The sequence below is a fragment of the Engystomops pustulosus genome, chromosome 2, assembly GCF_040894005.1.
Source record: "Engystomops pustulosus chromosome 2, aEngPut4.maternal, whole genome shotgun sequence".
NCBI lineage: Eukaryota > Metazoa > Chordata > Amphibia > Anura > Leptodactylidae > Engystomops > Engystomops pustulosus.
This window is the reverse complement of record NC_092412.1, coordinates 191,898,248-191,912,983: the sequence shown is the minus strand read 5'-3', so window position 1 is coordinate 191,912,983 and position 14,736 is coordinate 191,898,248. Positions and strand designations below refer to the sequence as shown.

The 14,736-nt window shown below is 37.8% G+C and overlaps 1 protein-coding gene across 3 annotated transcripts in view; it reads left to right on the top strand.

Annotated features, from left to right (window-relative positions):
- The window catches only part of SYT6 (synaptotagmin 6), a 252,417-nt gene that overhangs the window by 230,385 nt on the left and 7,296 nt on the right, over positions 1 to 14,736 (top strand). For all 3 annotated transcript variants that reach the window (XM_072137651.1, XM_072137652.1, XM_072137653.1), the window contains exons 5-6: positions 5,352 to 5,523; positions 9,769 to 9,919. In XM_072137651.1, the coding sequence (XP_071993752.1) occupies positions 5,352 to 5,523; positions 9,769 to 9,919 (323 nt within the window). The remainder of the gene's footprint in view (positions 1 to 5,351; positions 5,524 to 9,768; positions 9,920 to 14,736) is intronic.

The window sequence follows — 14,736 nt, the reverse complement described above, 5'->3', positions numbered from 1 at the left end:
AATTCAAGGAGAGAGGTTCCATTGTTGCCCAAAAGGCTCCAGGGCACCCAAGAAGGACCAGCAAGCGCCAGAACCGTGTCTTAAAAGTGTTTCAGCTTCAGAATCGGGCTACCAGCAGTGCAGAGCTTACTCAGGAATGGCAGCAGGCAGGTGTGAGTGCATCTGCACGCACTGTGAGGCAAAGACTCTTGGAGGAAGGCCTGGTGTCAAGGAGGGCAGCAAAGAAGCCACTTCTCTCAAAAAAAAAAACATCAGGGACAGACTTATATTCTGCAAAAGGTACAGGGAGTGGACTGCTGAGGACTGGGGTAAAGTCATTTTCTCTGATGAATCCCCTTTCTAATTGTTTGGAACATCTGGAAAACAGCTTGTTCGGAGAAGACAAGGTGAACGATACCTCCAGTCTTGTCTCATGGCAACTGTAGAGCATCCTGCAACCATTCATGTGTAGGGTTGCTTCTCAGCTAAGGGAATCTGCTCTCTCATAGTCTTGCCTAAAAACACATCCATGAATAAAGAATGGTACCAGAATTTCCTCCAAGAGCAACTTCTCCCAACCGTCCAAAACAGAGATTTTGGGTCCATGGCCTGGAAACTCCCAAGATCTTAATCCCATTGAGAACTTGTGGTCAATCATCAAGAGACGGATGGACAAACAAAAACCAACAAATTGTGACAAAATGCAAGCAATTATTTTGCAAGAATGGACTGCTATCAGTCAGGATTTGGTCCAGAAGTTTATTGAGAGCTGCCAGGGAGAATTGCAGAGGTCCTGAAGAAGTAGGGTCAACACTGCAAATATTGACTTGCTGCATTAACTCCTTCTGCCAATAAAAGCTTTTGTTATTCATAATATGATTGCACTTGTATTTCTGTATGTGATAAAAATATGTTCTGTAGGACCAACCAAAATTCCTTTTATATCAGAATTCTATTGGATGAGGTTAGCTAGAGGCTCTATAGCCAGAGCAAATAAAGGAGGGAACATCAGGCATTCTTTGTTGCCTCCCTCTACAAATTCATACGTGTGCAGATAGGAATCCCTTAAAACAGATTTGGGTTGTAGGCAGAGAGTAAAGGCAAAATAATGTAAGGCTAAAAAATGTGCCCCAAACCCTATTTTAACTAAGAAAGATTTTGTATAGCCCCATTACAGAGACTCAAATGCTTTCAGCAGGTCCAAGCTCTGTCACATGCCTTATGCACACCCTTTCCATCCCAATCAGACTCCATTTCCCATCTTGTTTCATCGGCCACTTGGGCATGAATTCCACTTGGTTGCAATGTACGTATATACTCAGCTAAAAAAGTATTACGTCTAGTGGCTAAAATCTTGGTCATTAACTTCAGATCCACACTAATTAGTGAAATGAGTCTTTAGGGATAACATATATGCTTGCCATAATGGAATGAAAAGAAACTGGAACCCCACTCCTATATACAATAAATAAGACGGTTAGATCGTGTGTCAAGACCTCAGAACTGTTATAATAAGACGCCGAGAATCTGTCCAGGTTGGGCGCTTTATTGTGGTGTAAAACTTTTATGGCATGAGCAACTTCTTCTTCCTTAAAAGGAGCATCAAATAACTCTATGCGATTGCAATACCGAGAATGGGATTGCACTCTTCAAGAGGTCTGAAACTTCATAAGCTGTTAAAGTGGGTTTTACCAAACATCTTACCATGCCTCAGATACATATAGCACAAAGCAGAGACAAAAAAAAAAAAATTTGGTTGGTAAAGCAGACATCTCAGATTGTATATGTACTGTGTTTTCCAAATATGTATCACTCATAATACGCAAAAAACTATTACTTTACAAGTAATGTATATACCTCTCGATAATACTAAAGCCTGGGCAATTAAGTCTATTCTATTTCTCTATCAAATATCATATAAATAGGCCATACATTACTAAATGAACAGTGCAATGTAATTGGTATCTATATTATACCGGCATAATTTAATGATGCATGTTTTTGTTAATACCAGTAAAAATGACATAATATTTTTTTGTTTCCAAATGTAATTACTTCCATAATTAAGCAGATGCGACTCGGGTGAATTAAACGTGTAAACGGACATAAGAATCTTATTCAGGAATACTTGTGTTTGGTTCCAAGTAGATGTGGCTAATAGGATAATGACCTGTAATTGGGAACAAAGTGCACAGTGAATGGCCACCTTATAATTATACATAACAGTTGTGATACATTATCAGCTGGGAGAAGTCTTTCAGTCTGCATTAGTGTTGTAACCTTCATGTTGACCTTCAGCTCTCATACAATCCTGTGTACTTTGCTAATATCAGTCTAGATGTGGTGTGCTGTGGAGTAGGCATTTAATGTAATTACAGGATTCATTTGTGAACATAATCAAACAAGAAAACTGAAAACAGAAAGTCGTGTGCTATTATATACAGACTCTAAAAATAACGCTAACTAAAGCCAAAGTTTTGCATTGATCAACGTTTGATTTGAAAAATAAATTAGTATTTTCTCTGATAATATTTGTTGAAAATGACCTCTGTCAAGGCTTAGTATTTGTTTGGTTCCTTATTAGCCTCTACACTCTCAGCGACAGATATATCCGTTGCTGAGCTGATGCCAGTACAGCTCGTCATCAAAGCTGAGCCGGCATCAGAAAACACTTACAGCTGACACACCGGTGTAACATCCGCGGTGAACAGCAATAGTGGTTGTTTAACCTGTTAAATGTTATGGCCAGCGCAACCGCACCCCTTAAATGGCCATTTTTGCTCATGTCCCTTGGTGGAACAAATAGAAAAGTCTTTAAAAAAAAAAGTTAAAACAATGTGTAAAATAAATTAATATAAATGCCCATATGCCCTATTGACATATAAAATGACATATAATGGCAAAAAAATCATAACACAAACCCCACACATGTAGTAGCACCAAATCCGTAATGACCCGTAGAATAAAAATAAATCATTTTTGAACCTGCACAATGAATGCCCTATTCATCCCACAAAAAATGCAATAAAAAGTGATAAAAATAACATATCCACTCCAGAATCACACGGGAGTAAAGTACAGCATTTCCAGCAAATAACAAGCCATCAACCAGCTCCATAGACAAAAAAATAAAAGTGTTAAGCCACTTGGAAGACGGCAATGCAAAAGTAATCGATTTTTCCCCACATTAGGTTATATTTTGCAAATTTAGTAAAACGTAAGAAAAAAATATCTAAGTATGGTATCCCTGTAATCCTACTGACCCATAGGATAAAGGTAACATATTTATTAGGCTTTGTGGTGAACACCAAAAAAAGGTCAAAAATAAATTGCAGAATTGAAGCATTTCTACATTTTCAACAATAGAGCATACCAACCCCAAAATGTTACCACTGGAAAATGCATCTTATCCCACAAAAAAGTCCCCTTACATGGTCCTACTATCTGAAAAGCAGAAATATTATAGCCTACAAAAGGGCACCCATGAACCAACTAAAAACTTTTAGTTTCTACTCAAAACTGGAAGCTGCATGGCTCTTCTTCCCTTCTGCGCCCCGCTATGCACCCAAACAACAAGTCACATCTATACGTGAGGTGAATGTAATGTTTAGCTGATGAAGGGTTCCAATAGTCTTTGCTATGCTAATATAAAAAAATGCCTTTGTCAGCATTTTGAATCATTTGAATCATACTAGTGTATAATAGTTTATTTTTCATTACTTGGCTCCCTGCCAGCAGCATGTGGTGAGTCCCAGGCCAGGGGGAGGGGTAGCTTCAGCCTGTGTGTGCCTGTCAGTCTTCTATTCCTTCACAATAATCCATCCATCCAGGGGGATGGTGTGGACATGAGGAAGAATGTATGAGGAGATAGAGGCACACACAGTCTGCAGCTTTATCATTAGTGAGTAGCTCAGTTTGCCTCACTCAAGTGCAGAGTGCACCAGATTATTGAATAGCATGCTCCAATCGCTCTCAAACTTAGTGCACCAGTTTTACTTTTGGTGCATTTAGTTTAATGGGCCTGCGCCACAATTAAGTGGCAAATTGGCACCCTTTAGATTCAGAGTTTTGTGTCATGGTGGACACAGTGCACCAACGACACAAGACTGGCACAAACACTTCACAAATACATGTGCAAGGAGTTTTATAAATCTGAGCCAACGTACCACAAAAAACAATCTAAAAATAATTTTGGTAAATTAGAACCATGTAAGGCAACAAAGAGGCTGATCCTTAACCGTAAAATTGGCTACCTTCTGAAGGAGTTAAAGGCATAGTTACGTTATAGATTAGGGTAAATAGGGAGAAGATCTAGCCATTGGACTTTATTTAGGTTTTGGACATACAATTAGGTCTTTAATACTGTTTTCTTTTTTTACAAAGACACACGTGTGAACTGAAATAAGAAAAGAGCAAAAGACCAATCTTAAGTTCATGGAGGAGATTTCATTCAGACAAGTCAGAATACCTCATCAGATCTGAGTAAGGGCATCACCTCCATTTTTATAGGGTATGATGCGGGGGCAGAAGTTATTCTACCCTTCACATCCCCTCAAACACGTTTTGAGCTTCCAGGCTTGAAAGAATGCACCTCATGCTCCTCCATGACTATGGAGTAGATACCGTATAATACCGGCCTGCAAGCCACAAAATGCTTAAGGGAGGTGTACATCATTTTGACAGGGACAGTCTTGGGACAGTCTTAGGACAGTCTTGGGACAGTCTTGTAAGGGTGGGAGCTATTGAGAGGATGTGAGGGATAGAATAACATGTGGCCCTTCATCGTACCCCATAAGTATGGAGGTGATGCCCTTAATGCAGATCTGATGAGGGACTGTGACTCGCCTAATCACTGTAAAATCTATTTGATGTAAATAAATAATTTTTTAAAGAATGCTCTCGAGAGGTAGAACTTTGGTTTTAAGGAAGCATTATAGCATCTTGTTATATGGTATGGTGTAGGTAATTCAAGGTCAAATTGTGTCGCAAGAATTAGTACTGACTGAGTGTAAATGTACATAAAGTTATACAAATAAATGGTACGTTTAATTGTGGTAACTCCAGATCCAATTGCTATTTTGTGTAATTCATGTGGGTGGAAATCTATACATTTTCATCAATTAGGTGAAAGGCCATTTATTGACAATCACCTTGATGGGTGAATAACATAGAAAATGCCCTTGCATAAACAGTTGACAAATTGTATTATATGCATGCTTTGTCTGTCTATTGCTTTTATTTGATAAACTCATGCAAATGTGTAAATTTTCAAATAAATCTAATTTACAATGGTAACTAACTTGATTGCAACTGTACATATTTCCATATTGTATCAATAGTAATAAATAGACACAACTCATGTTTCTTCACAGATCCATATGTGAAAGTGTCTCTGCTTTGTGATGGACGTAGACTGAAAAAGAAAAAAACAACTATAAAAAAGAATACCTTAAATCCTACATATAATGAGGCCATTATCTTTGATATCCCACCAGAGAGCATGGACCAAGTCAGCCTGCTTATCTCAGTTATGGATTATGACAGGTAAACAGAATTATTCATGTTATCTAGCAAAGAAAAGTCTCTGAACTGGGGGAGTTTGTCAAATCCAAGCAAAGCTTTTCAATACATTTACATTGTGCATTAGCTGTTTAAATTGACAGTGGATGAAACATTTTTCATAACAGTCTACAGTGCCGTGCGAAAGTATTCGGCCCCTTGAACTTTTCTACCTATTGCCAAATTTCAGACTTCAAACATAAAGATATATAATCATAATTTTTTTGTGGTAAAGAATAAGCAACAAGTTGGACACAATTGTAAAGTGGGACAAAATTTATTGGATATTTTAAACTTTTGTAAAAAATAATAAACTGAAAAGTGGAACATGCAATATTATTAGGCCCCTTTACTTTGAGTGCAACAAAATCACTCCAGAAGTTCATTGAGGATCTCTGAATGATCCAATGTTGTCATAAATGACTGAACACCATCCTCACACATGGTCAAACATGGTGGTGGCAGCATCATGGTTTGGGCTTTTCTTCAGCTGGGACAGAGTAGATGGTTAAAATTGATGGGAAGATGGATGGAGCCAAATGCAGGACCATTCTAGAAGAAAACCTGTTGGAGTCCGGAACAGACCTGAGACTGGGACAGAGATTTATCTTGCAACAAGACAATGATCCCAAACAAAGTAAAATCTACAATGGAATGGTCCACAAATAAAGGTATCCAGGTGTTAGAATGGCAAGTCAAAGTCTAGACCTGAATCCAATCAAGATTCTGTGGAAAGAGCTGAGAACTGCTGTTCAAAAATACTCTCCATCTGACCTTACTGACCAAACTGTTTTCCGAGGAAGAATGGGCAAGAATTCTGTTGATGTGAAAAATTGATAGAGACATACCGCAAGTGACTTGCAGCTGTAATCTCGGCAAAAGGTGGCACTACAAAGTATTAATTTAAAGAAGTAATAATATTGGCAAATAATATTGCACGCCCCACTTTTTAGTTTATTATTTTGTCCCACTTGTTGACCAAAAAGAAATTACAATTTAATATCTTTATGTTTGAAGCCTGAAATGTGGCAAAAGGTAGAAATGTTCAAGGGGGCTGAATACTTTCGCAGGGCACTGTATCTATCTATCTATCTATCTATCTATCTATCTATCTATCTATCTATCTATCTATCAAGTTTGCATAAACTGTATATATTTGTGTATAAGTGTCTGTATAAATGCATAAATGTGTGTGTATCAGTGTATATGACTATATAAAAGTGAGTGTATGATTTTAGAACTTTACCTGTGTGTATATAATATAAATGTATGTACATGAGTGCGTAAATGTGTGCGATTGTATAAACATGTCTGTACCAATATGCATATTTTTTTATTTTTTTTTAAGGGGAAGGGGGCCCCATGCAGAAATCCTCTATGGGGTCCAAGCTCTCCTAGTTATGCCCCTGCATTATACAAATGTTGGTATTAATCAACACAACGGTATTTGCTGTCGTTCCACCATCAAATACAATTTAAACGTATTTCTGTCACTAACAAATCTACTTGCAGAGCTAAAACCCCCAACATTTCCCCTTATCCCAATGTCCTTATTTTGGTCATTCATTTTAGTAAATTGTCTGATTTTTGAAGTGTTAAGTGTTGCAGAGCTTGTGGGCACCAAATAAGTTTAAATTATTATTATTTTCATTATAAAAATTATGCAAATAAAGTGTTGCAGTCTTTAAAGAAAGCATGTGCATGGGTGTAAAAGGACTATAAATAGTATTATTAAACCAGATTTTTATCATACTTTATTTGTTTGACTTTCAATATGGAAAAACAGTTTTCATAGTGAAAACAATATGGAGACATTTGTTGTTTATGCTATCTCCCAAGATAAAACATTTCAAAATATTTATAAATTTAATAAAAATAAAATGAAATACTTGATGCTTTGATGAAACTAATCATCGCTCCAATGTCAGTATGTTCTTAAGTAAAAAGGAGAAAAAAGGGAAGACAAGCCTGTATATATTGTAGTAACTCTAGAAAGACTATGTCCAATTACTAGTAGGTAATAAAAGATATACGCTCCCTTTCTTTGGGTTGTCAAGGAGTCACAACGACACTGAGAGTGTTGTATAAGGTAATCCTCCAGGAGTAGCCAGTGGAGGTCTCAATCCCAAATGAGTACATGCAGTGAAGTACTCAAGTCCAAACAATGGGTTGTGAAAAATCTTACCTCTGGGGCGCTACTCCATTATATTTAAAAATATTTTGTTTCTCAAAAAACGTTAACACATTATAAAAGGGTTAATTATGGGCACATAGAGTAACCCCAACTAAAAGTAAATAAACAGCAATGTATCAAGCATGGACTGGTCCAGACAGTCTGAAGACAAGCACAGTCTTATTTATTTACTTTTAGTTGGGTTAATCTATGTGCCCAAAGTTAACTTTTATGATGTGTTACATATTTTTTAAATAATAAAATACTTTTAAATATGCCGGAGTAGCACCTCAGAGGAGAGATTTTCCCAAGCCCATTGTTTGGACTTGCATCATCCACAGTCTTTGTTGTTTTTTATACTACTATTGGTTCTGAGTAGTTGCTTCCTGCTACTTTGCAGAGAAGATATCAGGAATGTCATTTTTACATGATGACAGGTTCCAATAGCCTTTGTCATTCATCTGAATAATTTCAGTGCTTTTTAATTGTTTCTATAACATTACCTGCAGTGTATGGTGAGTCCCAGTGGGGGGGGGGCAGTTCAAATAAGAATTGCCTATGGCATTGAGTAGGGGAAGGAGAGCAGGGGGGAGGTTAAAGGAGGGGGAGCTGGAGCGCAATGAGTGAGTATATGGGGAGGAGAAATTGAGGAGAAGACAATTTGTGCCCTTTGAATTGCCCCACCCAGGACTCACCACACAGTGCTCGCAAGGAGCCAGGTAATGTTGACGAAACTATTTAAAAAGCACTAGTATTCTTCAGAATCATGTCAAAGGCATTTTTTAAATCAACATGCCAGAGGCTATTGGAAACTATTATCATCCAAAAATATCAGATTCCCTTTAACAACAGCTCCTAATTGTCATTGATTTGATTTTTTGACATACAACGTCCCACATTTATCAAAAACAGTGCAAACCATACTATGTGCAGTTTGCCTGTGTGCAGAGTACATCACATGAATTGTGGCACATATTCTTCATCGTGCCCTGCACTGCTCTGGAAGTATGTATCATTTTTTTTTGGTGCACTTTGTTCATGCTGCAGAATTGTAGCACAGGCAGAATTTTTCTATAGGAAAAAATCATGCATCAAACGAAATCCAGGTGAAAATAAAATCTTGAAGTTTATTTAGACATCCATAAAAATATATATAATAGCATGACGTATGCTATACGGAGTATGCATAGGGTAGTTAAGAGGCAAGAGGCAAGCCTATGCATTTCGGAAATCTCTTTCCTCAATCATGGTCGTGAAAGTTTGCATCTTGTCTCTTAACTACGCGTAAGAACTTTTCTTATTGAACATATTGAGGCACATTTACTAAGGGTCTGAACACCGCATTTTTGTTGGGTTTAATGGTTTTGCCCTGATGTCCCGGGTTTTTGGCGCACGCAATTGGATTGTGTCGCATCGGCGCCGGCTTGCATGTGACACAAATCGGGGGGCGTGGATGTCTGACAACCCGAGTGATTCGGACAAACCATGGGATTTAAAAAGCAAATTGTGTCGCAAGATCAGCACTCACATGCACCGGGAACTCCGGCGGACCTCAGCGCGGAAGTGACACATGCAGGAAATTGGACGCACACAGTGAATCATGGCAGACCCGAATGCTCGCCGGACAACACACGGCGGGGATCGCAACAAGACGGGTAAGTAGATGTACCCCATTGTATCTTGGAGCCAAGCTTTTCCATTGCTCAAGGCTCTACAGAAGAACTACAAGATCCAGCATCCAGGTGAGCTGACGATCATTTGCTCTTTTTTCTATACAGACAGAATTGTGCCGCACGTCAGACAGAATTATGGTGCATGGTCCTATTAGATGCCTATATTTTTCTGTCTTGTCGGACACAGCGCAGGTTCTTTCTAGTGCAAAGTCAGACAAAAAACTGCAACATAAATTGCCAATCCCAATAAATTTACCTATACTGTATATATATATATATATATATATATATATATATATATATATATATATATGTCAATTGCATCAAATAATGTCATAGTTCAAATTTCTAATTTATTTTGGTTTGTTTTCCACTTTAACAAAGGGTTGGGCATAATGAAATTATTGGAGTGTGTCGGGTTGGTAATAGCACAGAAGGCCTTGGAAGAGATCACTGGAATGAAATGTTGGCATATCCACGAAAGCCTATAACACACTGGCATCCGCTGGTAGAAATGAAGAAGTCATTTAAAGAGGTTTGTTCTACATCATGTTTCATATGTTGTTTAATCTCTGACATTATAGTATACGGAAATGAAACACCTTGAATCCATGTTAAGTTTCAGAAATCACCATAAAAGCCAGGTCACAAGTAGAGTCCATTTTTATCTAAAGAGGAAAATTTTCTTCAGTCTAATTGAATGAAAGAAATGTCTAGTGGTTCTCATGCAGTTCAAGTACCTACTTCTGTTCACCAGATATTCAATGCAATATACCTGCCTTCCAGCCTCTTGTCTGTTGAGAAACTGGGTTAGAAAAAGAACACAACTTCAATATACCTAATGGAAAGAAGCTTCAGCTGAAAAATCCTGCAGTTTATTTAACCCTTACAGTCCCTTTTTCGCTTTTCTGCATTTCAGTTTTTTACTCCCCTCATTCCAAAAGCCATAACTTTTAATTCAGTTCACAGAGATGTGTGAACTCTTGTTACCTGGGGGACAAGTTGTACTATTTAGCTTAATTTAATATCTCATGCAATGTACTTGAAAGCTGTAAAAAAAAGTGCAAAAAAATTGTCAAAAAACAGATTTTTTTACGGGCTCTTTTTTTACGGCTTTAATTGTGCACTCCAAATGACACCTCCCCTTTTTCTCATTGTTTCTCTGCAGCAGTAGAAAAAAATGCCATTTTGCCAAATTCTTGCCAATAACTTTTTCATACTTTGGTGTATGGACCTATGTAACATTTCATTTTTGCTATTGTTTTCATTTATATTAATTTGCGACCTACGTGACTGTTTGATCACTTTTTATTCAAATATTTATGGATAGAAAAAAATGGTCAAAAAGTGGCGATTTGAACATTTGGGTGTTTTTTTTCTGTTACAGTGTTCACAGCTGGGAATAATCATTTTTATATTTTAGTAGAACAGGCATTTTGGGACATGATAACTTCTAATGGCCCACCTTTATTAAAAACTGTGCAAACTGCACTCAGTGCAGTTTGCCTGTGTAGTGTGCAGATTGCACCAGATTCAGGATTTCTGGCACATGTTCTTTATGAATCTGGCGCTGTATGCACTTCTTAAATACACGTTCAAACAGTTTTCAGAATGTGCAGTCTGATAGAAAACTGGTGCAGGGGCTTTAATAAATCTGGGCCAATATGTTTATGATTTTTACTATTTATTTTTATGTGTGTTCTAGGGAAAAGGGATATTTTAACTTCTACATTTCTTTTTATTTTTATACATTTTTTTATTTTTTTTTCAATAATATCAGTCATCCTAGGGTACTTTAACCCTGGAGGATCTGATTGCTCATACTATATACTGCAATACCACTGTATTGCAGCAATTAGTAATTTTACTGATGATTTCTAATAACCTGTAATATTAGTAGCCATGACAGCCTTCAAGTCTGTATAAAACTGTAGGCTGTTTTATTTACAAAACTTTATGAGGTATTTAAGAAATAAAAGAGGTTTTTAAAAGTTGTAGGATTTTTCAGCACCATAATCTACTAATTATAGACTGATTCTGGATGTGGTTAGATGGTCAAACAACCATAACACCACGTGTGGGACACCATGCAGCATCCCAGGTTTCCTGCACACAAACATGTGCAATATTCAGCAGCAAACAAGCGCAACATTTGTCATCGCTCGTGTAAAGTCTGCTCACCCAATGCCCCTGCCACAGCCCAAAGAAATAAATAGGAACATTGAAACAAAAGTTAGCACACATCTAAAAACAGATTTTGAGTGCACAAACCCTTAGACAACTGAAACTAAATCTACCATCAAAATCCATCATGATAAACCAGGGACACTTATAAATCCAGGCACCGTGACTGTGGTCACCTTCTTATAATTGTTATCCATCTTCTCTTTCATTCTAAAATGAACTTTATTATGGTAATGAGTCTGATGGGCTACCCGAATAAAAAAGTTGATTTTAGAAGAAAGAAGACCAAATATAAGAAGATTACCACAGTCTTGGTGTCTGGATCCATAAGGAAGTGCCCCTGGTTTGTCATGCTAGATTTTGATGGTACAATGAATTGTGTAGAGAAGAAAAAGAGCTGGCACTCACCATATAAAATGTCAGTCTTTATTCCAGAACAACGTTAAAACATGCTGCAGGAGAGAGGAACCACGCAGGAGCACACTAGAGGCGACGGCCCGTTTCACGCTACAGGCAGGACTAAGCGCTCAGTTAGCGAGAAACGGGCAATCGCCTCTAGTGGGCTCCTGCGTGGTTCCTCTCTCCTGCAGCATATTTTAATGTTGTTCTGGAATAAAGACTGACATTTTATATGGTGAGTGCCAGCTCTTTTTCTTCTCTACACAATTCATTTTACTGTTTCTATGGACTATGAGAGCTATAGCCCCATGATGTATTAATACAATCCATCGCCCCAGCTATTCATTACTCCACTTTTGGCTATGGGACATTATAACTTGTACGTTTTCTCTACATTGTACTTGTCTTTCTTGATTTTGATGGTATGTTTCCTTTTAAGGCTTTTATGTGGCAGCCATATAAAACATAGCCCTCATGGTTACACTGCAACTAGATGTGTGGACCTGATATTGTATGTCTCTTGCAGATGTTCCTCCAATAATATACAAAGCCCAGTACTTTGCCTATATTGTGTATACACGTCTACTGTTATTTCAGGGATTCCAGCTCTGCCATTCTACTTTTTAAACTCAACTGATTGCAATGTATTGTAACAGGAAAAAAAAGAAAATGAAACAAATTGATAAAATGTTGATGCTAGTGTTTCTCTCACTATAACCATGTACCGTCAGCAGTGATATTGATTTCCTATCTCTTTGAGTTTCATAATGAATTAATTACTTTATTTTTATGCCAGGTTTGCACTTTTGAATGTTTTTCTGAGGTTTTTGATAAATATCTTATTGTAATTATATATTGACTTTTCCTTGTATTTCAATGAAGCTGACAAGTATTTAACTCTGGCATTATTTGTCACTGGCATTTTTAAATACCAATTGAATAAAACATATTGACTGTGATGGAACTTCACCCTGCAACTTTAAACAATGTCATTAACCAACGGCTAACGTATTCTTGTTTTCTTTCCGATCATCTTCCAAACACTATACATTTATTAGATTTTCTTTCTTCATAGCTAATTAGGAGCTTCATTTTTTTGTTGGTTGAGTTATACTTTGGGGTACAGGGACCATACTGATACATTTTTATCAAATAAAATATAGAAACTTTACAGGATAAATAAAATAAAGAGAGGGCTACCAAGAATCAGGGCCGGTGCCAGCACCAGGCATACCCAGATGAGTTCCAGGTCCCAGAGAGGCTGGGGAGCTGTATATAATAGAACCACGATGGAGCTGTACATAGTAAAACTTTGAGGGGCTGTATATTCTTTCTGAATTTTTAATTCCGTCACATGACTTCACTGCAAAGGGGGCCACTATGGCTCTGTTGCCCAAGGGCCTACTGAAACCAGGAACCGGCCCTGCCAGGAATTTTATATTGAATCAAGTGCAAGGGGAGCTCAGTTGAAGTAAAGGTAATAAAACATATATCTTTTATTCTGGCAGTAAAGGCAGTCAATACAGTAAGGTTAATACACCATTTATAAAGCATGGAAAACTGGGTTAAAATAACATTACTTTGTACCTACAGTTATAGTATGTAGTTCATAAGGTTATAAAAGGCACAAGTCCACCAAGTCCAACCTATAATTTTAATTGTTGATTAAAAGTCAGGCAAAAGCAGCTATTGGGAATTGCCAAATAGCCTATTTAAGGTGAAAAGAAAGATCTTGGATCCACCTTTCCTCTCCACATTGGCATCTACTTGTTATTTCTCATACAAAGAATCCCAACAAATGTGTCATATAGTATCTGCTATTACTACTTTCTTGGTTCTGAAGATTAGTTCCGTACTCCACTGAAGAAGTGGTTCATATGGAGGATAAAGATCACAAATTTGTGATGCAAATATTTCCATAGTACTCAGAAGTCAGAATACAACATATATTCGAGTATGACTTGAGTATAAGCCTAGGGTGGGAAATGCATTGGTGACAAACTCCCCAAGTAATGTAATGCCCCATGCAGTGCTCCCCTAGTAAAGAAATGCCCTCAGCAGCCCCCCTAGTAATGAATTTCCCTGCAGCAGCCCCCACAAATAATGAAATGCTTGATGCAGCCCCCCAAATAATGAAATGACCAATGCAGCCCCTCCAAATAATGAAATGCCCAATGCAGCCCCCCAAATAATGCAATGCCTTGCAGCCCCTTATTTATTATTATTACATAATAATAAACTTACATAGTCACTTTCCAAGGCTCCCTGTGGCTCCTCTTCCTTCTTTTCACTCGGAGCAGAGCGGGCAAAGACCTGTCTATGCGTTATGTGTGGTCGCAGTGTTTTGCCACTGCTGATGTTATGGTGTGCACTGGCGTGCATGGATGCATCTCTGCCTGCTCTGCTATGAGTGAAGGGAAGAAGGAAGAGGAGCCGCGGGGAGCATTGAAAAAAGTAACAAGCCTTGGCAAAGTAACAATTAGTGATGTACAGCCGGAAATTACCATTATTTCTTTAGTTACTTGACTTGGAGTGGAAGGGCATGAAGTGGGCAGTGGCTGGCTACAAAGTCGGAGGCTATGGGAGGGGATGCCCAGCGGAGGCACACTAGGCTGTTCTAGTTTATAGTGCAACCAAAGGTTAAGGGATAAAATCAAGCGCTAGTGCACTGGAGAACAATTTTATTATTATTATTACAAAATAACCATCAATGTTATTTTGGTGTATGAAAGCATTTGGATGCTTTTTTGAAGAGTTCTTATTCTTTTA